Below are 27,855 nucleotides of genomic sequence, written 5' to 3' on the forward strand. Positions count from 1 at the left end.
AGGTGTAAGTAACAGATATGTGGATCAAATGTGCTTATTCTCCCACATAACTGCAGGTCTAGAGCTAGGGCATGTTCCAGAGATGGGGATACATCAGTTCAACAATGTTGTTAAGGATTCTGATTCCTTTTGTTCTCTGCTGTGCCATGTTTGGTGTTGACTTCATATTCATGCTTGTAACAAGTGGCCAGAGCAGTTGCAGACATCACATCTAGATGTGGTGATATTTAAAGGAGAACAGGGGCTGGCTCTGCCTTTATCTCCATCTTTAAGGGTGAGGAGACTCTCCCAGGCTCCTTCCTGACTCCTTTTATATCTCATTGGACAGGATGGGTCACATACTGTTGGTGGAAACTGTCGGTGCCCCACGAGCTCCCCTTTTCTGGGCTGTTGGACCCACCCCATAGCTGCTGGGACTGTTGATTAAACAACCCATGTCTCCTGCCTTTTCTGGAGAATTATCATTGGTTGAGTGAGAGGTCCTTCTCTCCCCTGCAGCTTGGTCAATGATTGACTCGTATAGAGGAGCAAGTAAAATGCCAGCTCCTTTGCCTCAGGATAATTTCAGGAGCAACTTCATAATGCAGTTTATGCTCTAAGGCTCCCTGTAATTTTGCTCAAGCTAAATTGTTAGTTTCTTCCCCTGCATTTTCTGATTCTATTATTCCCTTTCTCCTGAGAATAATTTCTCCATAAATCATGTGTAGCCTAATCCTTATCTCAGGCTCTGCTTCTGAGAACCCAGTCTAAGACAAACCCTTTCTTACATCAGTCATTGATGAAGGGGTAGAACTACCATGATTAGCTTGGATTCATCATTTGGATGACTGTCTGGAAGCCAACCACAATGATCCTTGTACCTTTCGTTCCCTTCTTTCCTTCTTGCTTTTCCCATTCCCCCTATTTTTATTAATCATTGTCATGGATAGTCTTTTAAAGGTTTAACAAAATGCATACCAATATAAATATATTTTCTCTAATTCTGTGATGTGTCTAAAAAAATTTAGAACTAACTAGGTGTATTAAAAAAAATTAGTAAGCATTGGTCCAACCTCGAGTCTATGTATTTACTTTCAAAGGAAGTGATCATGAAACTCCTTAACATTGTAAAAATTCGTGTTGTCTGTTACTGAAATAAGTGCATTTTTATTTACTTCTATTATTTATATCTTTGGACAACTTTTTGTAGTCTGTTATTTGAAACTCATCTGAAATTATGCTGTTTTACTATGCTGATATATGTTCACTTGATATAATTATTGAAACATGCTAGTGTCTCTTTGAAAATTAGTTAGCCAAATATTATTGAGTATGTAGTATGTGCAGGGTATATCAATCTGTTACAGTCTGCGTCAGTCTTTAGGATCAGTGAAGATCCCAATTTTATCCAATAACTTTGTAAGGTATTAATAATAGGTACCATTCACTGTGTCTACTAAATATCAGGCACTTCACATCCATTGTCTTTACTTTTCATTGTAATACCACTGGGAAATTATTATCTTCCCACTTTTATAAGTGAAAAAAATCCCGAGTTTAACTTAAAAGAGCTTAAGCAACTTTGTCCAGAGTCACACAATTATAATAATAACAACTAACAGTTATGGAACGTTTATTGTGCTGCAGGCACAATAGTATATGAATTAACTCATTTGATCCTCACAACCCTGGGAGCTGCTATTATTATCCTAATTTTACAGCAAATAAAATTGGGGTAAGTAACTTTTCAGGGTTACTCAGAGAATAAGTGATGCAGGTAGGATTTGAACCCAAGCAGTCAGACTCTAGAGCCTATACTCAGCCAAAATGCTGTACTAAATAGACTTCAGTTCACAGTTAAAACCAGAGTTAAAATTTTGTACGATTATTAATTTTTGAAACATGATTTAGCTGGTCTTTCTTAGTTTGAGACTTTGCTTGTATTTAGTGTTCTTAGTGAAGAGAGTACAAATTTCTATAAAGACCTGATACTGTAAAACACAAACTTGACCTCTCATCACTTTTATCTCTTTAGGTACCCCAGTTCAGAATGATCTCCAAGAATTTTTTGCATTAATTGATTTTGTAAATCCAGGAATATTAGGCTCTTTGCCATCTTACAGAAAAATATATGAAGAACCAATTATTAAATCGAGACAACCTTCTGCTTCTGAGGTATAATTTACTTCAATAAGTAGTTTAAAAATGAGCAGTTTAGGAAAATCATTCATAACTTGGGTATTATTTTAATTTAGGAAAAAGTAAATTAGTAGAGTGATTTTTAAAATTTTACCCACAATTGTTCAACTCCTTTTGCATTTCTTACTTTAGAAAATGACCCTATCACTTTAAAAAGATTCATAAATAGTCACTTCACAGAAAATTATAAATGACAGTAAAACACATAAAAGCGTTCATCTTTACTGGTATTGAAAAAGGTAAACCAAATAACCATGAAGTAACTTTTGTACTTTTCTACTGATGTTTTAGTTGGTTAGATTTACATTGTAATAGCAAGTGTGCATAGGAGTACTATTCTCTACTGACTGGAATATAAATTGGTACTACTGGAGGATAGTTTGGCAATATGTATCAAAAGCCTTAAAATTGGGTATAAAAACTTACTGAGCATTTTCCATGAACTAGGAACTATATAAAAAATAATGATTGGGCTTTCTTGGTGGCACAGTGGTTAAGAATCCACCTGCCAATGCAGGGGACATGGGTTCGAGTCCTGGTCCAGGAAGATCCCACATGCCGCAGAGCAACTAAGCCCGTGCACCACAACTGCTGAGCCTGCGCTGTAGAGCCTGTGAGCCACAACTACTGACACCCACGCGCCTAGAGCCCGTGCTCTGCAACAAGAGAAGCCACTGCAGTGAGAAGCCTGCGCACTTTGCACACCACAATGAAGAGTAGTCCCTGCTCGCCACAAATAGAGAAAGCCCGCATGCAGCAACGAAAACCCAACACAGCCAAAAATAAATAAATAAAATTAAAATTATATATATATATAAAAGAAAAAATAATGATTTATGCATATATTTAATAGGATGGGAAATGTTTATGATACATTATTTAAAAATAAAATCACATTCGTTTATTTACCCAACACTTACATATTAAATACCTAAAGTGGGCCTTTAATTGCTAACTGCCAGACACTGGGGAATATGGTGATAAGCCAAACTGGTTGGTTGTTCCCATGAAGCTTTGTAGTTTGAGATCCTGTTTTTGTTACAAATAAAAATAAAACATCTAATATATTTACATATTTATACAAACAAAATGGTTTTGAAGATATACATAAAAACTCTTGGCAGCATTGGCTGTTTCTGGTTGATGAAAGTTGGCTTTAATTTTCTTATTTTTGCATAACTATATTTTCTGACCTTTCTCCAGTGAACCAATTATTTTGTAATAAAAATTGAGAATAGTTTTAAAATATAAGGGAAATTTTCTGTGATTTATATAGAAACAAATATGTACATATGGGATTTATTTTAAGCTTCCCTGTGAAGTTCTATACGCTCAAAAGATTCTATGTAGAGAATTTATTTATTTATTTATTTATTTATTTATTTATTTATTTATTTATATTTTTTGGCTGTGTTGGGTCTTCACTGCTGCGTGCGGGCTTTCTCTAGTTGCGGCGAGTGGGGGCTACTCTTCGTTGTGGTGTGCAGGCTTTTCATTGCGGTGGCTTCTCTTGTTGCGGAGCATGGGCTCTAGGTGCGTGGGCTTCAGTAGTTGTGGCATGTTGCCTCAATAGTTGTGGCTCGTGGGCTCTAGAGCTCAGTCTCAGTAGTTGTGGCGCACGGGCTTAGTTGCTCTGCGGCATGTCGGATCTTACCGGACCAGGGATCGAACCCATGTCCCCTGTATTGAAAGGCAGATTCTTAACCACTGCACTACCAAGGAAGTCCCCTATGTAGAGAACTTAAACATAAATTTCATTCATACTGTATTTTGACTTTAAAAATGTACTATTGGGCTTCCCTGGTGGCGCAGTGGTTGAGAATCTGCCTGCCAATGCAGGGGACATGGGTTCGAGCCCTGGTCTGGGAAGATCCCACATGCCACGGAGCAACTAGGCCCATGAGCCACAACTACTGAGCCTGCGCATCTGGAGCTTGTGCTCCGCAACAAGAGAGGCCGTGATAGTGAGAGGCTCGGGCACCGTGATGAAGAGTGGCCCCCGCTTGCCGCAACTAGAGAAAGCCCTTGCACAGAAATGAAGACCCAACACAGCCAAAAAAATAATAAATAAATAAATAATAAAAATAAAGGAATTCCGTTTAAAAAAAATATATACTATTATTTAACGAACAATGTGTAATGATTTTGAAAGAGTCAGCAGTGCCTTGTGCCATTAATTTCTTGTAAGCTTGGTTTTAGGATCACTTACTTGTCAAAATATTTTCTTCCAAGAATTTGCTCTGTTAGTGCTTTGATAATGATTTTAAGACTACGTACTGTTACAGTCTTCTCATAAAAGCTTAGTTTCAGACAATTCGGTTTGTGGATTATTGATTTCCAGTGGTTCTCAATGGTGGCAATAGCCAAATAAACAAGGATTCGGAGACTGTGGCTTCACTTAATTAAATGATTATGCTAAACATTTAAAGAGATGATTGTTGATTTTTCTATTCTAAACTGTATTTCATTTATTTAAAAAAAATCTGAAGGGAAGCAATTAGTAAATGGTTAATCATTAAAAGATGTTTAATGTTCATTTAACTGCATGTTCTGGGTTGGCCGAAAGGTTCGTTTGATTTTTTCTGTAAGACTTGGCTCTAGTAGCGCTTAGTTGTCTTTAACTTCATTTGAAAGAATTTTGTTAGATTGTATTGTGACAGCTGTCATATCAGTGTGCATTAAAAAAAAAACTTACCAGAATTGGTGATTTTTTGTGTAGCCATTTTAATATTGAAGATGAAAGAGAACAGCAACATTTTTGGCATATTATTCTTTCTTATTTCAAGAAAGGTAAAAACACAACTGAAATACAAAAAAAGATTTGTGCAGTGTATGGAGAAGGTGCTGTGACTAATCAAACGTGTCAAAAGTGGTTTGCAAAGTTTTGTGCTGGAGATTTCTTGCTGGACGATGCTCCATGGTCGGGTAGACCAGTTGAAGTTGACAGCGATCAAATCAAGACATTAATTGAGAACAATTAATCAACAGTAAACCACATGGGAGATAGCCGACATACTCAAAATACCCAAATTAAGCATTGAAAATCATTTGCACCGGCTTGGTTTTGTTAATCGCTTTGATGTTTGTGTTCCACATAAGTTAAGCAAAAAAAAAAAAAAAAAAAACCTTCTTGACCGTATTTCCACGTGCAATTATCTACTTAAATGTAATGAAAACATTCCAGTTTTAAAACAAATCGTGACAGGCGATGAAAAGTGGATACTGTACAATAATGTGGAACGGAAGAGATCACGGGGCAAGTGAAATGAACCACCACCAACCACACCAAAGGCCAGTCTTCATCCAAAGAAGGTGATGTTGTGTATACGGTGGGATTGGGAGTCCTCTATTATGAGCTCCTTCTGGAAAACCAAACGATTAATTCCAACAAGTACTGCCACCAATTAGACCAACCGAAAGCAGCACTCGACGAAAAGCATACGGAATTAGTCAACAGAAAACGCATAATCTCCATCAGGATAACTCAAGAACATATGTTTCTTTGATAACCAGGCAAAAACTGTTACAGCTTGGCTGGGAAGTTCTGATTCATCTGCCGTGTTCACCAGACATTGCACCTTAGGATTTCCATTTATTTCAGTCTTACAAAATTCTCTTAGTGGAAAAAAATTTCACTTCCCTAGAAGACTGTAAAAGGCACCTTGAACAGTTCTTTGCTCAAAAAGACAGAAAGTTTTGGGAAGATGGAATTATGAAGTTGCCTGAAAAATGGCAGAAGGTAGTGGAACAAAATGGTGAATATGTTGTTCAATAAAGATCTTGGTGAGAATGAAAAATGTGTCTTTTATTTTTACTTAAAAACTGAAGGAACTTTTTGGCCAGCCCAGTGGGTTTTTTGTTTTGTTTTGTTTAAAACACTTTTAAGTCTGCTGTTTTTCCATAGGAAGAAAAGGAGTTAGGAGAGAGAAGAGCATCTGAACTTGCTTGCCTCACTGGGCTCTTTGTCCTTAGAAGAACCCAAGAAGTCATAAATAAATATCTCCCACCTAAGATAGAGAATGTAGTCTTTTGCCGACCAGGAGCCCTACAGATTGAACTTTATCGAAAACTGTTGAATTCTCAGGCTGTCAGATTCTGTCTTCAAGGATTGTTGGAAAATAGTTCTCATCTAATATGTATTGGAGCTCTTAAAAAACTGTGCAATCACCCCTGCCTTTTGTTCAGCTCAGTAAAGGTAAGTAGTGTATGAACCTGTGTCAGGAATATGAGCTGAGAGTTCTATGTCATGTGAACCTAAGAGGGCAGATGGGACTAATCCCTGGGGTTGCATCTGTGGGTTTTCCAAAAGCTATGCAGCCTCTCCAGTGTGTTTCTTCTTTAGAGTTTATCTAGCCTTCTACTTGTTCTTCAGAGCATGCCCATATTCATAGAGCTGAACGAGGGATGAAATGGGCTTGAGGCTCTGCCTTCTAGAGTTGGTGCCCCCTGCCCTTTGGCGCCTCATCTAATGCTCGGTCCTGGTTTCCCTTCCTGTTTTATATTAATATAGCCAGTCAGTTTGTTTGGAGCTAACAAATACAAAATTTACCATTAAGAAATAATTTATTTTTTCCTCATTATAAAAGTAATACATGGTTGTTGTATGAAATCTATAAAATTCAAAAAATCACAAAGAAGAAAATAAAGATCATCTACTGGTTACAATGTAAATTGGTACAACTGGGAGACAGTTTGGCAATATGTATCAAAAACCTTAAAATTTTATGTATCTTGTGACCTGGCAATACCACTTTGAATAATTTGTTATAAAGAGATAAAGCTCTCCAGCCACAGAAAACCACATTTGGTATTAATAATCTTAGTTAATACTTATTAAACACCATGTACCAAACACTAAGTACTTTTCCAGTATTATTTTATTTATTCTTTACAAAATTCTATGGAGTAAGTACTATTATTACCATCCCCATTTTTTGGTGAGGAAACAGACTCAAAGATATGCATAAGTAGTCCTTTCTAGAGGAACTTAATTCTAATGATGCTATGCTTATTATTTAAAAATCTATTATTATTATTATTATTACTACTAAATAAATTGTGGACATTTCCCCAAATTAGATGCCTTCTACAAGTATGATTTTTAATGGCTACATAGTTGAGCTGACCATTTGGATATTAATGAAAATAAGGCAGTTTGGGGTATAGTGAGAGTTTTCTGTTTTGGTGTTAGAACTAGGTATCAGTCCCTACTCTACTACTTGTTTAACTAAAGGCAAGTTTAACCATGGCCAGGTTGTGTCTGTGAGGCTTAGTTTGTCTTAACTGAAAGACAGAGACAATAATAACTTCCTGATAATGTTATTGTGGCAATTTGATGAATTTTTATTACAACTATAACTGAATATTACAACTCATAACTGAAGAGTATTAGGTTGCAGAGAGTCAGAGAAGAGATTGCCCTGTCTAGTTGATGTGAGAAATCTAACTGGTAAATCTCTGTGATGCACCTCCATGCATCAGGCTGTCTTAGCATAAAGATATTATCTGTTAGTTGATTCTTAATTAGGATTATACATTACAGTCTTCAGGGAAGCTTTTAAGACTACATTTGTCCAGCCTAGGCACATATGAGCCGATTCAGATTCTCTGAGAGTAGGACCCAGTCATGAAGATTTTAAAAAAGCTCTCCCAAGTGATTCTGATTATGTGTTCCTGGCTAAGAACTTGTGCATTAAGATCATTCATCTCCCTTGTATTTTGATTTAATATTCACCAGACAACTTTCTGCTAATGATTTGGCTTCCCCATGAACCTTTCATAGGACAGAATGCATAGACCAGTTGGTTTAAACAGGCAGGTCTCATTTATAGGTCAATAAATTTATATTCTGATTTATTCAGTCTCTTAATTTGGTTAGATGGCTAACCAAATGGCTCTTAAATGGCTCATTTCCCTAGAGCTTAAGCATATGCAAGTTTCTGAACATGAAAAGCTGTGGATTAGACCCTGGGTCTATGGTCCTTTGATAACCTCGCCAAGGTGTAGGCATTTTAGGAAACCTAACCCAAAGCAGCCAGCAACCATCTCTCCTCTCATGTATATCCCAGTTATGTAAATATCTTAGGGTTCCAAGTATTTTTAATCAAGTGACTTTACCCAAACATTGCTATGTTTTGGGAATAAGCCAGATTAAAAATAGTGCTTTGTGCCCAGCATTTTATACTACCTGATTCACTGCCCTTAAGATGTTTCTAGTATTATTAAAGAAGGATTACAACACACATTAAAACATTAGGGAATTATTAAAAAAATATATAGTTAATTGAACAATTAAATAAATTCAAAGTTGAAATGTACTGTGTAACCATAAAATTTAAAAGTCAATGCCCCCCAAAAGGGGGCATGTGAGTAATCAGGTGGAATTTGCATTGGGTCCTCAAGTATTTATAGGATTGGGATAATTGGGCAAAAAAAAGATGGCGCATTCCAGGCAGGGGTAGTAGGTTGAACAAAGTTTCAAGAACAATGATAAATCTGGTAAATGTGGGAGAGAGTGAGGAGAACGGCCAATCCCAGAAATTTTATCTAAAAAAGTGATGCAGTCATTAACAAATGTATTCTCCAGTATGTGTTCACATGTCAGCTAGGCAGTTTGAGGGGGAATTTCAGAGGTGGTGATAATCTCTTTGGAATAAAATTATATAAAAACTATTGGTAAAATAAACAAAATATTATAAATAACAATAGATTTCTCTGTTAACTTCTTGGCAGAATTGTTCCTTCTTTTAGAAGAAATTGATAAGATTGAGCGGACTGTTGTGCTTGATTTTGAGTATCACCTGGGAGGTGCTGTGTGAGCCTGCAAACTGGGAGAGAAAAGTAATAGCAGGGAGGGAAGGAGGGAAGAAGAGAGAAAAAGAGGTAGCAATGATGAGAAGTCTCAGGGTTTTGGAGAGGATAGATTTCCTAGAACTGTTTGCCCTCTATTTTCCTCCTGTTTATTTCTCTGCTACCCACCTCCCCATCAGTCACACATCGGCAATGATACTGTGCTTGTGGGGTTCAGGGAGCAGGCATTTGGAGACAGCATTAGAACTGCTCTGTAATCAAAAATGACCAAATTGTGACCTATGGAGATTTACATAACAATTAGATTGGGCTTTTCAGGTAGCTGTTAATCTTCAGCTTTTTCCCCATAATTTTAGCATTTTTTCCCTCCTGATTAAAAAAACATGAACCGGTGTTGACAGTCATCCTTTTGAACAGGAAAAAGAATGCAGCTCAACTTGGGATGAGAATGAAGAAAGGAATCTATATGAAGGCTTGATAAATGTGTTTCCCGCTGATTACAACCCGCTCATGTTTACTGAGGAAGAGTCAGGAAAACTACAGGTGCTGTCAAAGCTCTTAGCTGTTATCCACGAACTTCGTCCTGGTGAAAAGTAAGAAGTCAATTTAATAAACCACTTGTAAGTGCTTATGGAATTCGAGCTTAGACTCTGTCCTTATTCCCTCCCCTCACTGCCTCTTTTTGAAAAGAAGAAAACATTAAAAATAAGTTGTTTTCTTCTTTGGTGGCATGGTTAGCTCCCAGTCTTTTGTAAACTTATCATTAACAGTGTGTCTGTAAGTTTTTATTTAAGAAAAACTAAATGTAAATACATATATTTTAAAAACCCTAGAGATGTCTTTTGATATTGTAACACCTAACTCGTTTGTTTATCACTTTCAGAATCCTTTGTTCTTTTTCTGTCCTGAAATGTTGATACTCCTGAGGGCTTTCTCTTCAGCCTCCTTCTCACTCTAAACACCCTTCCTGGTTTAGCTCTACTCCTCAGTTTCAGCTATCATCCACATAGTGTTGATTCAAAATCTGTATCTCTAGTCCAAGCCTCTCTTCTAGTTTCCACATCCTTCTTTCTATTTAATGGACATCTAAATCTGTCTGGACCTCAACTTCTCATGTACCAAACCAGCTTTATCATTTTGCCATTGCAAGACTGATCCTTTTTCATTATTCCTTGGCTTGATGAATGGTACCATAATGTAAGCAAAAAACACTCGTCATTCTAGACTTACTTTTCTCCTTCATTTTCCCAATGTCATCAGTCACTACATTCTATTCTATTGATTTTATTTCTTTTTTTTTTTTTAACATCTTTATTGGAGTATAATTGCTTTACAATGGTGTGTTAGTTTCTGCTTTATAACAAAGTGAATCAGTTATACATATACATATGTTCCCATATCTCTTCCCTCTTGCATCTCCCTCCCTCCCACCCTCCCTATCCCACCCCTCTAGGTGGTCACAAACCACCTAGCTGATCTCCCTGTGCTATGCGGCTGCTTCTCACTAGCTATCTATTTTACGTTTGGTAGTGTATATATGTCCATGCCACTCTCTCACTTTGTCACAGTTTACCCTTCCCCCTCCCCATATCCTCAAGTCCATTCTCTAGTAGGTCTGTGTCTTTATTCCTGTCTTACCCCTAGGTTCTTCATGACCTTTTTTTTTTTTTTTTTTTTTTTATTCTTAGATTCCATATATATGTGTTAGCATACGGTATTTGTTTTTCTCTTTCTGACTTACTTCACTCTGTATGACAGACTCTAGGTCCATCCACCTCACTACAAATAACTCAATTTCGTTTCTTTTTATGGCTGAGTAATATTCCATTGTATATATGTGCCACATCTTCTTTATCCATTCATCCGATGATGGACACTTAGGTTGCTTCCATGTCCTGGCTATTGTAAATAGTGCTGCAATGAATATTGTGGTACATGTCTCTTTTTGAATTATGATTTTCTCAGGGTATATGCCCAGTAGTGGGATTGCTGGGTTGTATGGTAGTTCTATTTTTAGTTTTTTAAGGAACCTCCATACTGTTCTCCATAGTGGCTGTATCAATTTACATTCCCACCAACAGTGCAAGAAGGTTCCCTTTTCACAACACCCTCTCCAGCATTTATTGTTTGTAGATTTTTTGATGATAGCCATTCTGACTGGTGTGAGATGATATCTCATTGTAGTTTTGATTTGCGTTTCTCTAATGATTAATGATGTTGAGCATTCTTTCAACACTCCCTAACACCATACACCATTCCTTAATCTCAGGAATCCATTTCCTTTCAGGTACCAAGATTTTTTTTTAATAACTTTTAAATTTTATTTAAAAATTTTAATTTTAAAAATTTTTTATTGACGTAGAGTTGAATTATAATTTTGTGTTAATTACCACTGTACAGCACCAAGATTTTTGTTTTGATTCTTGTAATTACTGATTGGGTTGTGGTGGTCTCTTATAAACTATGTCCCTCTTACTTTCAATCCCATTGCATATCAATATTGCCCTAAATTATATTAAATACAAATGTGAACATGTTACTCCTTTTCTTAAAAATCATTCAAAGATTCCTAGTTGCCTTCCAGAAATTTCTAAACTATAGCACATTGAGCAAGACTCTTCATGACCTGGGTGGTGCCTCCTTTTCCAACCTCATACCTCTTGACTCCTTGACACTTACCATATGGTCCAATCATACCATACTATTTGCAAAACCTGTAATTTGCTCTACTTCTCACTCTCTGTTCTTACCTGTTTCAGGTTCCTATGCCTGGTGTACCTCCACTTCTCATTCTTCTGGCCAACTTTCTCTTCTTTAAGACTCAGCTTGGATGCTTTCTCCTCTTAGAAGCCCCTGGCCTCATATTGAGTTAGATGCCCCTCTTCTGTACTCCCTTAGCATCCTGTACCTCCCTCTAATGGAGCTCTTCTCACGTTATATTGTAATCATTAGTTCTCTTCTGTGTCAGCACCTATAGTGCAGGGACTATGTCTTAATTATTCTTGTAGGAAGTATTCAAACTGTTTTTGAATTAAGGCAAAAATACAGAGAAAAGATTGCAAAATAATATTTATATTTAATTGTCAAGGAAGCTACTTAACCTCTTTGGAGCATTAATGGTATCATTTGACTTGTGAAAATTTTTAGATTTATTTTTCATAATAATGAAGTGACTAAAATAAGGAAACTTTCTATGAACTCTTTAATACAGTTGATTAAAATGTTTTATTAGATAATATTTTATATATACAAGAGTGTGTAATGTATGTATATATATGCAGATTGTGACCCAGTTTGAACTTAGAGTATGAACTTTTAGTTAGACTTTTATTTGCATCTTGTCTTCACTGGATTCTGTTTTTCCTTTTTTTCTGAACATGGGATAGGTGGTTATTGTTGGACAAGGAATATGAGTGAACAGAATTTCAGAGGAAATGAGAAGAGATCAAGTGTGACTGTAGGTGTGAGAATTTATCCTTGAAGATGTTCTAGAGGAAAGTTCCCCTCTTGTGGTGGGAAGGAAGGAATGAGGAAGAAAAATATAATTTGGGGGTAGAGGTTGGGTTGGAGTCATTTTGACTGCTTGTGGATCCTAAGAAAACTGAATCCTGCCTTGTCCGATGAAAGAAGAAGTAGCACTTCCATCAGTGGCACAGACTGTTCTGTTGCTTCACATTATCTGAAGAGATGGACCTTTCTTTTTAAATTGTGATAAAATACACATAACATGAATTTACTATCTTAATTATTTCTAAGTGTATTGTTCATTAGTGTTAGGTATACTCACACTGTTGTGCAACCAATCTCCAGTACTCTTTTCATCTTGCAAAACTGAGCTGTACCCATTAAATAACAACTCCCCATTCCTGCTTTTTCCCAGCCCTTGGCAACCACCCGTCTACTTTCTGTCTCCATGAATCTGACTACTGTAGGTACCTTATATAAGTGAAATCATATGATGTTTTGTCTTTTTATGGCTAGCTTATTCTACTTAGCATAGTGTCCTCAAAGTTCATCCATGTTGTAGCATGTCAGAATTTCTTTGCTTTTTAAGGCTGAGTAATGTTCCACTGCATGTATATAACATTTTGTTTACCCATTCATCTGTCGATGGATAGTTGGGTTGCTTCTGCCTTTTGACTATTATGAATAATGTTGCTGTGAACATGGATGTACCAACACCTTTTTGAGACCCTGTTTTCAATTCCTTTGGATATATGTCCAGAAGTAGGATTGTTGGATCATATGATAATTCTCTTTTTATTTTTTTGAGGAACCCCCACAATCTTTTTCGTAGCAGCCACACCATTTTACATTCTCACCAACAGTGGTAAAGGTTCCAATTTCTCAACAGCCTCGCCAGCATTGCTATTTTCTGTTCTGTTTTGTTTTGTTTTTGACAGTAGCCATCCTAACGGGTGTGAGATGATATCTCATTGTGGTTTTGATTTGCATTTCCCTAGTAATTAGTAATGTTGGGCATCTTTTGATGTACTTGTTGACTATTTGTATATTTTCTTTCAAAGATGTCTATTCAAGTCCTTTGCCCATTTTTTTTAATTGGGTTGTTTTTTGTTGTTGTTGTTGTTAAATTGTAGCCCCCCCTTTTTTTTTATGGCCAGTTGGGTATAGAGGCCAGGTTTTCCACATCTGAGCTGCCTATGCACAAACATCTCCTAACCCTTTAAAATATGTAGCTAGAAGTTGCTCACAGTGTTTTACTTCAGGGATAGTATTACTGTCTACACCTGACCTACTGTGTTATTGTTAACTAGAACTGGATAGTTCTATTTTAGGTCTATAGGCAGAACTCTTCTACAGTGCTTTTGTGCATATTGAGATGAATTAGAATTGGGTGGAGGTGTATCTGAGAACTCCTGGCTTGTCTGGCTGGTGGCCCTTTTATGGAATTTTTAAAAAGAATACTTCAAAATTTAAAAAGTTCCTCTTCCCTCCTGGCTGTTGCATTCATGCACTAGGCTTCATGGCTTGGAGAGTAGAGTTCATGCCAAATTCCACCCCCCGTGCATCTCTTGGTTGGACACTCTTTTGCTGGGTGCAGCTTGCACTCTACCTGACATGGCAGCCTTGCCTACAGATTTCAACTCTTTTCAGGGACAGTATTGTGACCGTAAAAATAATAGCCTTGTTTGAAAGTGGTATGTATGTGTTGGGGGGCTCTAGACCTCTGGAAGGGGATTGTCCAAGACTCTTTACCAAGATAGTCACCTATCCCATCAATCTACATCTAGCCTTGTAAGAACTTGTTGGGGGAAAATATTCTAAAGCCAGATTTCCTCCAGTCCAGTAAAGTTGTATCAGAAAAACTATGTTTAGATAATGTTATTCATCCCTGTAATAGTATAGAAAAGGAAGGAAAAAATGACTGAATTATTAGTATAGGAATTTTGGCAGATTGCATAAATGGTCTTAAGTTCTCCCTCCCTATATCCATGTTCCTTTGCTGGGTAACTTTGGGTGATTTACCATTCTGACTCTGAGCTCAGCCACGTGACTTGAATTGGTCCATGAGGTGCTGGCAAACATGGCACAAGAAGAGGCTTGAAAAGATCTTGTGCAGTGGGGCTTGTCCTCCTTTGTGCTTCCTGGAAACTTTCTGTCACCATGTGAATAAGCCTGGGCTAGCCTGCTAGAGGGTAAGAGACCTGAGAAACTCAGATGAGGCTTCCCAGCCGAGGCCCCTCACCAGTCAGCCAGTTCCCAGTCCACTTGGCAGCTGACTGCAGATGCTTGAGTCAGCACAGCCACGACCAGCAGAGGGACCTCTTAGCTGAGCCCAGCCCAAGTTGGCAACCTACGGAATTGTGAGCTAAATATAAAATAAATGGTTGTTGTTTTAAGCCACTGAGTTTTGGTTTGGTTTGTTATGTAGCCAAAGGTAACTGATACAGGAATACAAATATACATTATCTTTACCTTGTTAGCATAGATAATTAAGAGAATTCTAACTGTTAAACATTTGCCTTATTTTTAAAATTTCTAGTGCTAATAATTATCCCACTAGTTATAAAACTTGGAGGAAATATTCCTGATCTGTTTTTTATTTTTTGCTTCATTATCAAACTTTAGCTATTAGATAAATTCTGGTTTTACTTTTTACCATATTTTATTGTTTAAAATTTTTATTTTATCAAAATGTTAAAGGGCTTATCATTAAAAAAAACAGGAGTTCATAGTTCCATCTCTCCCCCTTTGCATCCTGTTTCTCAGAGGCAATCACCAGCTCCCATAGTATGTTGCCAGACCATGTACTTATACGGCTATCTCTTGTCTTTTCCATATTTTCTTCATGAAAACTCTAGCAATTTTTCTTCATTCTTTATACATTGAGTTATAATCTTTTTTTAAATATGATAATGCTTTTTAATAGCTTCCCATGGCTTTTATTTTATTTTATTTATTTATTTTTTGGTGGCACGCAGAACTTCCCTGACCAGGGATTGAACCCTTGCCCCTTGCAGTGGAAGCGCAGAGTCTTAAACACTAGACCACTAGGGAAGTCCTGAGTTATAATCTTGATGTGCCTTAATATGGATCATATTTTCATTTATTGAGCTGAAAACTCTATAGTAAGTCGTTTTAATCTGAAGACTCCATGTCTGGGAAGCAGTCTCTTTCTCAAAACAATTTTCTTTTGTTTTATCTGGAATTTCTGTCAGTCATACATTGAACCTCGTGGATTGATTCTATAATTCCTTTATCTTTCCTCTCCTATTGGTCATAACTTTTCCTTTTTAATCTATTTCCTGGAAGATTCTCTTTTTTTCTTCTAAATCTCCTATTAAATTTTTATTTTGGCTGTCATTTTAAATTTCCAAGATAATTTTCTTATTCTTGATTGTTCTTTTTTATTGCCACCTCTTCTTGTGAATGCTATCTCTTATATGAGAGTATTAATTATTTCCTTAAAATTGTCTTCTGTTTTCTCCGTTGCTCTGTTTTATTCATGTTTCTTTTTTTCTGTTTATTTGTTTTGGTTTCTATTTTTCGTGTTGGAGGCTGGCTTCAAGTAGCTGGTGGCCCTTGGTGTCCATTTATATTTAAGAGTAAGGCAGTAAAACACTAACTGAATGCTCTTTGTGCATGGGCAGGGCTTGTGGACTGCTGACCTGCATTAGGTAACAGGTAGGGAGCTGGCTTTTTTATTTGGGAATTCCCTATCTGTGGACCTTTTCTCTGGGGTCATTCAAATAAGTCATTCCAGAGATGAATCTTCCAATAATATCTTTCTTGGGGTGTGGAATGTGAGAGGAATGCTTGGCTGCTGGTGTTCTGGGAGTTGGCAGAAAAAGCAGACTGGGATCTTACCATCCATTATGCAGACTTTCATTTTGGTTTGTCACTATATCCCTGCCTTCTAGAGTTCCCTGGTCTAAGTTTCTTTGGTTTACTTTCTCCAGAGAATAAACATTCTAGTTGAGAAAGAAAAGCCAACTAGTTACATGGGATGAGGGCCTGGGTTCTACTTACCAGTGCTCTTGTAATAGCTCCAGTCTAAACTCCTTTCTTCTGAGCTGCCTTTACGAGATTCTATGGTGTGAATGAACTTGTACCTGTTTCTTATTGGAATCCCTCTCTTTGAGCACTTAAGTTTCACTTTCTCTGTACTCCTAAGCAGGTCACCATTCCACTATTTTCTGTTTTCATATATAAATGTCTCCTGTTTCATTAAAGATAGAGTTTGTATTTCTGTTTCTTATTCTCCTGCTGTTCTTAGGGTGACTTAAGAGAGGTAAAGAAAGCAGAAAGGTCTTTACTCCACTATCTTGATGCTGGAAGTCTCTTAGATATTGACTTTTATTTTTTGGCCACGTGGCTTGTGGGAATCCCAGCTCCCCAACCAGGGATTGAACCTGTGCCCTTGGCAGTGAAAGTGCAGAGTCCTAACCACTGGATGGCCAGGGAATTCCCTCTTAGATACTGATTTTAAAATTGAATTTGAAGGAGAATCTGTGTTTTAATTGTACAAGGTCATTGTTGGATGTTCTATAAATATCAGTGATAGTATTATCATGGTATTTTCCTTCAATTAAAAAAATCTAATATTGCTTTTAAATTGTGTATAAAGATTCTTTCTTTTTTTTTTTTTTTTAAAGATTCTTTCTTTTTGATTGACAGGGTGGTGTTGGTATCCAACTATACACAAACCTTGAATATTTTACAAGAAGTATGCAAACGTCATGGATATGCTTATACAAGACTTGATGGACAAACACAAGTCTCTCAAAGGCAACAAATTGTTGATGGCTTTAATAGTAAATACTCTTCTGATTTTATTTTTTTGTTAAGTTCAAAAGCTGGTGGTGTGGGACTTAACCTTATTGGAGGATCTCACTTAATTCTCTATGACATTGATTGGAATCCAGCCACTGATATCCAGGTAGGACTGTTTATGCATTAAACAAACATTATTGAATGCCTATGGGGGATACGAGGATGATGATGATGTATAATAACTGCTGCATATTGAACCCTTATTTTATATCAGGCACTCTGCTAAGTGCTTTACATCTGTTTAATCTTCACAATAATCCTACAAGTGTGGATATTCTAAGCCCTGTTTTACAGATGAAGATATGGAAGCTTGTTCTCAGTCACATAGCTTACAAGAGGCAGAGCCAGGATTCACACCCAAACCTGTATGTCTCCAGGCTCTTATATACTGTGTAGTTGGGCCTTCAGGATCCTCATGACCATCAGGGGAAGACAATAAAGTGTTACAGGTGCTATGATCAGTGTTTGTGCAGAGTATGGTAAAGACATAAAATTAGCTTATTTAGGGAAATATTTCAGAAGCAGCCTTTGGTTTTCTTCAGAATACAGTCCATTTTATGTATTTTGAGATTTCTACCTATGGATTTGCACCTCATATGGTATCTGTGTTAGGATACCTGGAGACAACCCTCGGGTTCAGTGATTCACTAGAAGGACTCACAGAATCAAGAAAAACAGCTATATTCATAGTTAAGTTTTATTACAGTGAAAGGATACAGACTAAAATCAACACAGTTAGAAGGTGCATAGGGTAGAGTCCAGGAGAGACCAGGCACAAGCTTCCAGTTGTCCTTTCCCACTAGATTTGTATGGAACAACACTTAATTTTCCCAACATTAATGAGTGACAACACATATGGAATATTGTCAACCAGAGAAGTTCGCTTGAGCCTTGGTGTCCAGAATTTTTGTTGGAGGTCAGTCATGTAGGCATGGATACCTGTGTGACTGACCTTAGTTGCTCAGTCTCCAATCCCTGCAGAGGTCAACTGGCCCAAGTCCCCAGCTAAATCACACTGTTAGCATAAACTACTTGGTGTGGCCCAAGGCTCCAGGTAAACTAAGATGCTCTTATCAGGCAGGATATTCCAGGGCTTCCAGGAGCTGGTTGAAGGCCAGACTTTTCTTTGGAATGTGCAAGGTTTCAACATCAACCTTTTACTGTACAGTATCACTGATAAATCCTAAAACCACAGAGATCTATCTAGAGCCTGAGCTGATTGCAGGTATCCTAGGGATTCCTTAGGGGTGAATCATTAGCCTCTTGGACTGAGAATAAACCCTCCATGCTATGCTATACTTGATTCTTTGCATTCTTACTGCCCAAACTCGCTGTCCCATTTTTTGATGCAGATAGACCCTCTCACTGTTGCATGGCACCCTGTAATTATTTTACAGTACCACAATGAGTGTTCATTCATCCCTTTCTTTATCCCAGCAAAAAAATTTGAAGTGGAGAATGCTTAGGTATGCCTGGGCTTTGCTTTTTGAAGCTGTAAGTGAAATCTAGAATTCCTAATCTTAAATGTATTAATGCAAGTTGCTTATGTGGGAAGGGTTATTATTAGTTTCTACTTGTACTCTCAGAATTCTCATTAATTTTCTATAGGCAATGTCTAGAGTGTGGAGAGATGGTCAGAAACATCCTGTACATATTTACAGACTCCTAACCACAGGTAATAACCCTTCAGTATGACAAAAATGTATTCCCTTTGAATAATTAAAGATTTTTTTTTGTTAATCTGTGCTTCAGTATCAGGAGTACTGTTATTTTGTTAGCTAGTGTACTAATAAACATGCTTTACCCTACAAAAATAACAGATGTAAAGATCTGAAGGAAATCTAATGAATGTTTTCTCTTCAGGTACAATAGAAGAAAAGATCTATCAAAGGCAGATCAGTAAGCAAGGTCTTTCTGGGGCAGTTGTAGACCTAACCAAGACATGTGATCATATTCAGTTTTCAGTAGAAGAACTTAAAAATTTGTTCACATTACATGAAAGTTCACATTGTGTTACTCATGACCTGCTTGACTGTGAATGTACAGGAGAAAATCATACAGGTTAGTTGTATTTTAATTGTTATGATGGTAAAGTTAATTAGTCTCTCTTTAGTAGTTGAAAATATTTAAATACAGAATAACTAAAATATTTACCCCTTGCATATGTTAGTTTTCTTTTTTCCTCATGTCACAGGGCAGCTGCCACATGGGTATTTGAGAAAATTTTAGTTAGAACCTTATTAGTTCTCTCAATTTAGCTTCTTATTTCCGAATCAGTTGTGAAAAATTTGGCCTATTGGTAAAATCTTTCAAATCCTGATAATAATGACTTCAGAATTAGGGAAATGTTTTTAATCCTTATTTCTATTTCACAAAAAACATAACACTTGACAGAATAATCCTCCTGTTTATTTTGTGTAGAACTTATTCCTAATGAGGTCATATTTTCTGGGGCAGTAAGCATGGGCTGCCATACTTCTTGCTTCTTGCTTCATGCACTGCTTGTGCTGCTTAAATGAGGCTGAAAGCGTCAACCCTCCAGAATTAATACCATTCAGATAGGTACTGGATCAGGAGTAGGACTTGAGCAAGCAATGTCCAGTAGTTGGAAGTCACTTGATTGTGTTGAGATGGGTTTAAGAAGTAAAACTGTATAAGACTAACATGGAAGAGTTTACATTTTATATAATCCACACTCATCTTCTCTATAGTATGTTTTTTCCATTTTAGTAATTTCTTCTCTTATTATTTCTCTTTTCCCCTGTATTTATCTAATTTTTTTTTCCCTTATTTTCTAAAGTTGAATCCTTAGCTTAATGGTTCTCAGTCCTCCTTTCTGAAATGGGAATTTAAGGCTGTAAATTTTCCTCTAAGCTGAATCTCATAATTTTGATATGCAGTCTTTTTATTATTCAGTTCTAAATATTTTTTTTCCATTATAATTTATTCTTTGGCTCATGAGGTATTTAAAAGTATGTTTTAAAATGTATTTTAGTTTTTGTTATTGAATTTTGGCTACTGCACTGTAGTCACAAATATGGTCTGCATATTGATTCTTTGGAAACTATAGAGACTTGGTGTGTGGCCTGGTGTGTTTACTTTGTAAATGTTTTTGTACATGAAAAGCATGTGTATTCTCTTAATTACTTAGTTTAGAGTTCGCCATATTAGTCAAATTTTCTGTTACTGAATTAGTTTTTTCTTATTTTACAGATTTAAAAATTTACTAATTTAACTGAAAAATTGGTAATATATTCACCTATCTCAACTATTTAAAAATATAAAATGTATATGGTGAGAACTCTTCCTCCCATAATGCCGTCATCTGCCTAGTTTCTAGTCCTGCTACCCTTTGCGAAACCAGTATTATTAGTTTTTTGTGTATCCTTCTAGATACATTTTTATGCATATGCAAGGAACTCTTGCCCAGTTTTCCCCCCAATAAAGGGTAGTGTAATATGTGTATAGTTCTGTACCTGTTTCATTGAATAGTATCTTGAGATCTTCCCATATCATTAAAGAGTTTCCTCCTTCTTTTTTTCTCTCAGCTATATAATCCTCCCTTGTATGAAGAGACCATAATTTATTCATCTGACCTTACAGCTGTATAATTAGGTTCTTTCCAGGCAGTATATATCTTTATTCGTACATCTTTTTCCATATATTCAAATATCTCTATAAGGTAAATTATCAGTGTTGCTGTGTCAGAGAATATGTGCATTTGTAATTTTGATAGATCTTGCTAAGGTGCCCTCCACTGGGGGTTGTATCATTTATACCCCACCAACAATATACTATTTCCCCACAGCTTTACCAGTTTAGGATTATCAATTGTTTGGATTTTTGCCAATCTGATAGTAAAAAAATGGTATATTGGTCTAGTTTTAATTTAATTTAACTTTATTATGAGTGAAGTTGAGTGTATTTTCCTATGGTTAAGAGCTGTATTTCCTTTATGTGAACCCCTACTCATATCATTTGCCCATTTTTCTATTGATGACCTAATTCTTTGTTAGACATATCTGTTATTGAAAGAGATATGTTAAAATCTGACAGTATGACAGTGGATTTTTCAGCTTCTTGTTATTCTGTCAATTTTTGCTTTATATATTTTGTATCTTCTTTGTAAAAATTTTTTCATTATTATTTATTTATTTTATTATTATGTAGTGATTGCTTTATCCCTGATGTCTTTTGCTTTCATTTTGTCTTTAGTTAATATATTACACTGACTTTTTAAAATTTTTATTGAAGTATAGTTGATTTACTATGTGTTAGTTTCAGGTGTACAGCAAATACACTGACTTTCTTATTGTTAGTATTTGTCTGGTATATCTTTTTCTATTCTTTTACCTTGAATCTTTCTGTGTCCTTATGTTTTAGGTATCTTTCATGTAAATAGCATGAGGCTGGATTTTCTTTTTTATCTAGTCTGATGTTCTCTTTTTTAAAGATTTAATTTTATTTATTTTTGACTGTGTTGGGTCTTCATTGATGCACGCGGGCTTTCTCTAGTTGCGGCGAGCGGGGGCTACTCTCTGTTGCAGTGCGTGGGCTTCTCATTGCGGTGGCTTCTCTTGTTGCGGAGCACAGGCTCTAGGCACGCGGGCTTCAGTAGTTGTGGCACGAGGGCTCAGTAGTTGTGGCTCATGGGCTCTATAGTGCAGCCTCAGTAGTTGTGGCGCAGGGGCTTAGTTGCTCCGCGGCATGTGGGATCTTCCTGGACCAGGGCTCGAACCCGTGTCCCCTGCATTGGCAGACGGATTCTTAACCACTGCGCCACCAGGAAAGCCCTTGCTGCAGAATATTAATGAGTTTGATTATGGAGTGTTAAACCCACATTGTTACAGTTATATTCTGAATTTGGAAACGTATCTGGCCCCACAGGCCTTTAGATAGGAATTGCGGACCTGTAATACATCTCTTTGGATGATTATTTGTTTAATGTGTATTCCTCCTGCTAGACCATAAAGTCCTTGAAAACAGAGACCATGTCTATTTTTGTTCACCATTTTGGCCCCCATTGCTCAAATCAGCACATTGTAAACAATTTGTAAATATTTGTAGAAGGAATGAATTAATTGAATTTGCTTATTTTAGTATAAACCATGGTGATCAAATGTAACAAGTCATATAAACTCATTATATATTAAAAAAGTATTGTATGTAATAGGATATTGATTGACCTAAGGATTTTCTCATTGTTTTACTTACTTCAGGTGATTCATTGGAAAAATTCCCTGTCTTTAGAAATTGTCAGCTTGGTACACATCAACAGAAGTCTGACTCCCTGAAACCTGTCTCCATGTCACAGCTGAAGCAATGGAAACATTTTTCTGGAGATCATTTAAATCTTACAGATCCTTTTCTTGAAAGAATAAGAGAAAATGTGTCATTCTTTTTTCAGAATATAACCAATCAAACTACTGCTATATAACCCCCTTTAAAAAATTAATCTAGTAAGTAAACGTAATTTTGGAAAACAAATAGAAGTATTTTAATTATAATAATATATTTTATTGCAAAGTATATTATAGGTTTGATATAATAATCAAAACTGAGTTTAATTTTTGTATATATTCTTAAATATTGAAACATTAAAGACATACTTCTATCATCCTATAATTGTTTATTAATAATTCCATAATTCATGAAGTTTCATTAAGTAATTTCTAAGGAATTTTCATAAGGAATATTAAAAGGTAAAACGCCCAGTTTCTATCTTTGGGAAATCTAAACTGATTAGGAATATTAGACATAGATGTGGGAGACAACTGAAAAATTTGATAAATTTAAGCTATAGCTCAAAGGAGAAAGAGAATCAGAAACTAGGATTGCTAATGCTGAAGATTCAGTTGGATATAATAGTTGCTGCCGGGCAGTTTGGGTGAGAATGGTCTGTGGGTTGTGGCAGGACGGGGAGGAGTATTGGACACTTCAAAGCACCGGTTTCTAATCTGGGACTTCAGACTGTAAAGCCATGTCCACCAAGCATTGTTTGTACACTGGATAATGGTACAGCTACCATCATCTCAAGGGGTTTCTGTAGTAATTTTTGACATTAAATAGAAAGTTTTAATGTACAAAGCAAGCTTTAGACGACTGAAGTCTGCAAGAAGAAAGGAGTTACTCATTTAATCTTCAATTGGGGTTTCTGTAATCAGCTTTTGCTTCCTTTTAGGGAAATTTCTTTTAGACTGAATATTGTCTTGAGGTGTTGAATAAAGACTCAATTGTGTATCACCAGATCTGAGTTCTTTAGATCTGTAGTGCCGTGCCTGGGCATTTGTACATCTAGGACTCATGAACTGGCAGTTTGGGGATCAAGTTTGTCGGTAAGGAAGTAGTCAACTAATAAAAAGCAAAAATGATGTTTCTTGGCCCTATGTATATGCCTCTTATATGAGGCTTTGCATATAAAACGTCTTTCAATATGTATCTTGCATCACATATTCTCAGGTGTAAAATCTTAAAAAAAAATGATAAGAGACTAGCAACTTTATTGTCTATCTTAACTGTAGTGGATACTAGGGTGTATTGCCCAGATTGCCCCCTTCAGGACCAATGTGCTCATTTACCCAGCTATTGGGAGTGCTGCCTCTGACCACTCATAGCCAAATCTCTGCCTAAGAATATCCCACAGCTGAAAGGAGCTGCCTCGCTCAAGGTTACCCTCCCTCCCCTGGGTGGCTGGCATTTGTTGATGCAGGGTAGAAAGGCCCAGCCTCCTTGCCTCAATTTGGGACAACCCTTCAGGATCATTCCAGCTCCAGAGCTCCTCAGTTGAGGCCGGTGTTGCAGCTTCATTGCAGTTCAGCTTGTCTGTCTTTCCAGGCCTCCTTCCTTCAGTGCCTTACAGATATCGTGTGTTTATAAGTTTTGCTTTATACCACATTTGAAAAATAGACCACGACAAAATGAATTACTATTTGTACATTCACAGTGTTGTACAATCATCACTACTCTCCATTTCCAGAAGAGAGTTCTCTTCTTAATGTGTCCCTTCCCAACACTCAAGGCCTCTATCCCAGCAACTCCCTAGTTGACAAATGCAGTGAACTCTTTGCAGTCTTTATCTTGACTTCTGTTCACATTAGGTATTGGTAAACTTCTTGAAATTCCTGCCTTTCTTAATTTTGATTAAATGATTAAACTCATTTGTCATTCCACAGATATTTATTGAGTACCTAGTACATGCTGGACATTGTCTTAGGGGTTATGCATATAACAATTAAATAGGCAAAGTCTCTGCCTTCATTGTGCTTTCATTCTAGCACTGTGAGAATAATACACATATATAATATTGCACATGGTGGTAAGTGCTATGAAAAGAAATAAGCAGAATAAGGGAGATACTAAACAAGGTGGGGATGGGGATTGCTATTTATATAGGGTGGATTTATGCAGAGACCTGAAAAAAGTGAGGGATTGAGAACCATGACATTCTCTGGAAAAAAGTGTTCCAGACAGAAGGAACCACAAGTGCAGAGGTCCTGAGACAGGTGAAGGAATGTTCGACATATCTGAGAAACAGCCAGAGGCCGTGTGGAGAAAGTAAGAAGCAAGTAAGAGCTGAGGTGAAAGAGGTAATTGCAATGGGGGATCAAATGTTACAGGGCATTGAAGACCACTTTGAGGGCTTTAGTTTTACTCTCAGGGAGATGGAAAACCTCTGGAGATTGAGCCAAGGAAAGTCATGATCTGAGTTGCTCTGTGATGAGAACAGACTGTGGTGGAAACAATGAGATGAGTTAGGAGGCTCTTGCCATAATCCAGTCAAGAGGTGCTGATGATCTAGACCAAGTGGTAGCAGGGCAGTGTTGAATTCTGGATATTCTAGAAGGCAAGGCCAACAAGATACCTGAATGGATTGAATGAAAAGTATAAGAAAAAGAGAAAAATCACGAGTGATCTTGGAATCATTTGGAATGATCCAAGGTTTCTGGTCTGAGCCAAAGGAGAAATGGAGTTGCCAGTTACTGAGATAAGACTGGGAGAGGAGAGGTTTGTGGGGGAAAAGTACAAGTTCACATTTGATTATGTCAAGTTTGATAGGCCTATTAGATATCCAGTGGAGATGTCAGATAAGCAGTTTGGTACATGAGTTGAATTCAGAAGCATTGGTCAAGGCTGGAGATAAATTTAGGATTTGTCAGCATGTAGATGGTATTTAATAAAGTCATGAGATTGGAGGATATTACCTAGGTAGTAAGTGTAGCTACAAAAGAGATGGAACGAATATTATAGTGATAAAAATTATAATGGCTAATATTTATTAAGTGTTTATTACTGTGTTCTAAATGCTAAGTGCTTTCCATGCATTAGCAACCTATGACATAGGGTTAGTATTGTCTTAGATGAATTGAGTTTTCCTATCTGTTCAATGATATGTCCAAGGGTAGTTGTGAAGCTTAAATGAAATAATATATGGCCAGCCAGGGAGAGAAATATTATCTTTTTATTTTTTATTTTTTTATTGAAGTATAGTTGGTTTACAATGTTATGTTAATTTCAGGTGTACAACAGAGTGATTCAGTTATACATATATATCTATTCTTTTTCAGATTCTTTACCATTATAGACTATTACAAGATACTGAATATAGTTCCCTGTGCTATACAGTAGGTCTTTGTTGTTTATCTATATTATATATAGTCATGTGTATCTGTTGATCCCAAACTCCTAATTTATCCCTCCCCACTCCCTTTCCCCTTTGGTAACCATAAAGGTGTTTTCTGTGTCTGTGGAGAAATATTATCTTGACTGCATTTGGAAAAACACGTGTTAATATTTGGGTGAGCCTTTCCAGACCGTGGGTGTTGGTTGCTGTCAAAGTGTAATGGAGGAAGAAAAATGTGGAATTTTGGAGACCATCTGCGAGGGAAGGGTGAGGGGAGAATACGGAGGGACTCTGGGACTGGGTTAGATAAGGGAAACTCTCTGTGATGAGAACCAGGGAGGATATTTGAATTACAGTTGTTCTCCAGTTGGTTGTTTGCTAAGTAGTGTGGAAACTAACGTTCCCTTCTTCTCTGCCCCATCCTGAAATCTTGCCAGAATTTCAGAAGAGAGGCTGAGTTTGGTGACGGAATCCACGTGACATGGGACAAAGGCAGCGTGCATGACACAGGAGCCCAGAGCCTGAGAAGCACAGTGCCCAGCCCTTGGGAATCGAGGAAGCCTTTGGGACTCTGGCAGGCCGGAGGTTTGCGGGGGTTCAAACTCATTGAACGCAGGTGGTAAAGAGTACGTGCTAACATCTGGGTTACACATACGAAGCACCTCTTCTGTGGTAGATACTCAATTTATAAAAAATTCTCTTCTTTTGTCCATCATCTACTCCTAGTCCGTTCCTCTGCTATGTAGCATTTAACATAGTTTGTAACTGTTTATTTACCTTTCTCCCTCTCATGCTAAGCTGAATTCTTTGAGGACAGGGATTTTATCTTATTCATCCTAGTATCTCAGTACCTTGTATAGTCCCTGGTACAAGACAGCTACTTTTAAGTAAGAAATGAATGAATGAATGAATGAATACTTCATTGTTTTTCCCCCTTAGCCACCATGATCGGGTTCCTTGCTCAGAGATCTCAGTTCCAGGGTATTTTTTAAGCCAATCTCTGAGCATGGAGCTGTGCTTGACACTGAAGAAGGCAGAGCCAGCGATTTTTTTTTTCCCTTCTGGCAGCATAGAGATGTCCCTTTTTGATTCCATGATTTCCATCAATCTGCTGCACGAGCTGACAAAAGCTGTCAGCACAATGGGTATTATTTGAGTCACATACGTGATTCATTTCTAATTACACAAATACACATTTGATACATATTCATGTGAAAATCTTCTTGCTCTAAATGACAACATAAATACATTTTAATCACGTTCTCATTAGGACTGAATCACTAATGATGAATTAAAACGTGAGCAGCTCTGATCTGTAGAATTCAACTTCCCAACAGCCTATCCATCCATTGAACAGGGTGTATGATAAAGGAACAGGTCAAAAAATCCTGCTGTCATTTTGTTTCTGAGTATTGCAATCAAGGCGTGCATCACATTGCCTGGCAACTTTATTTATTTATTTATTTATGTTTAAAAAAATATTACCCACTAATAATACAGTATAATTCTATTTCCAGTATCGCTGTTCATTTTATTTATTTATTTATTTATTTACTTACTTACTTACTTACTTAGGCTGCGCCGGGTCTTAGTTGTGGCATGCGGGATCTTCGTTGTGGCATGCAGAATCTTTAGTTGCTGTATGCGGGCTTCTGAGCTGTGGCACGCGTGCAGGATCTAGTTCCCAATGCAGGGGTCCCGGGATTGAACCCAGGACCCCTGCGTTGGGAGTGCGGAGTCTTCCCCACTGGACCCCCAGGGAAGTCCCTTGCCTGGCAACTTTAGTGTTTGTCATATTAATGTTGGCAAGATTGAAATTCTGTGACTTGCAGCAAACAGCATGTATAATCAGCAGATGGCACTGTTTCTCTGAGTTGGTTCCGAATTAGTATATTGGGCCTTAGAGGGGTTTGTAGACATGCTACTTTTGTTATTGAAGGAAGGACGCAACA

The 27,855-nt window shown here is 37.1% G+C and overlaps 1 protein-coding gene across 1 annotated transcript in view; it reads left to right on the top strand.

Moving 5' to 3' along the window:
- Positions 1–27,385, top strand: part of RAD54B (RAD54 homolog B) — a 112,243-nt gene extending 84,858 nt beyond the window's left edge. The window contains exons 9-16 of the mRNA XM_059901323.1: positions 2,015–2,154; positions 6,083–6,373; positions 9,406–9,581; positions 17,128–17,389; positions 18,892–18,958; positions 19,147–19,344; positions 22,503–22,742; positions 26,341–27,385. Of these exons, the coding sequence (XP_059757306.1) occupies positions 2,015–2,154; positions 6,083–6,373; positions 9,406–9,581; positions 17,128–17,389; positions 18,892–18,958; positions 19,147–19,344; positions 22,503–22,720 (1,352 nt within the window). The 3' untranslated portion in view covers positions 22,721–22,742; positions 26,341–27,385. The remainder of the gene's footprint in view (positions 1–2,014; positions 2,155–6,082; positions 6,374–9,405; positions 9,582–17,127; positions 17,390–18,891; positions 18,959–19,146; positions 19,345–22,502; positions 22,743–26,340) is intronic.
- Positions 27,386–27,855: the final 470 nt, after the last annotated feature.

Source organism: Balaenoptera ricei, chromosome 17, assembly GCF_028023285.1.
Source record: "Balaenoptera ricei isolate mBalRic1 chromosome 17, mBalRic1.hap2, whole genome shotgun sequence".
NCBI lineage: Eukaryota > Metazoa > Chordata > Mammalia > Artiodactyla > Balaenopteridae > Balaenoptera > Balaenoptera ricei.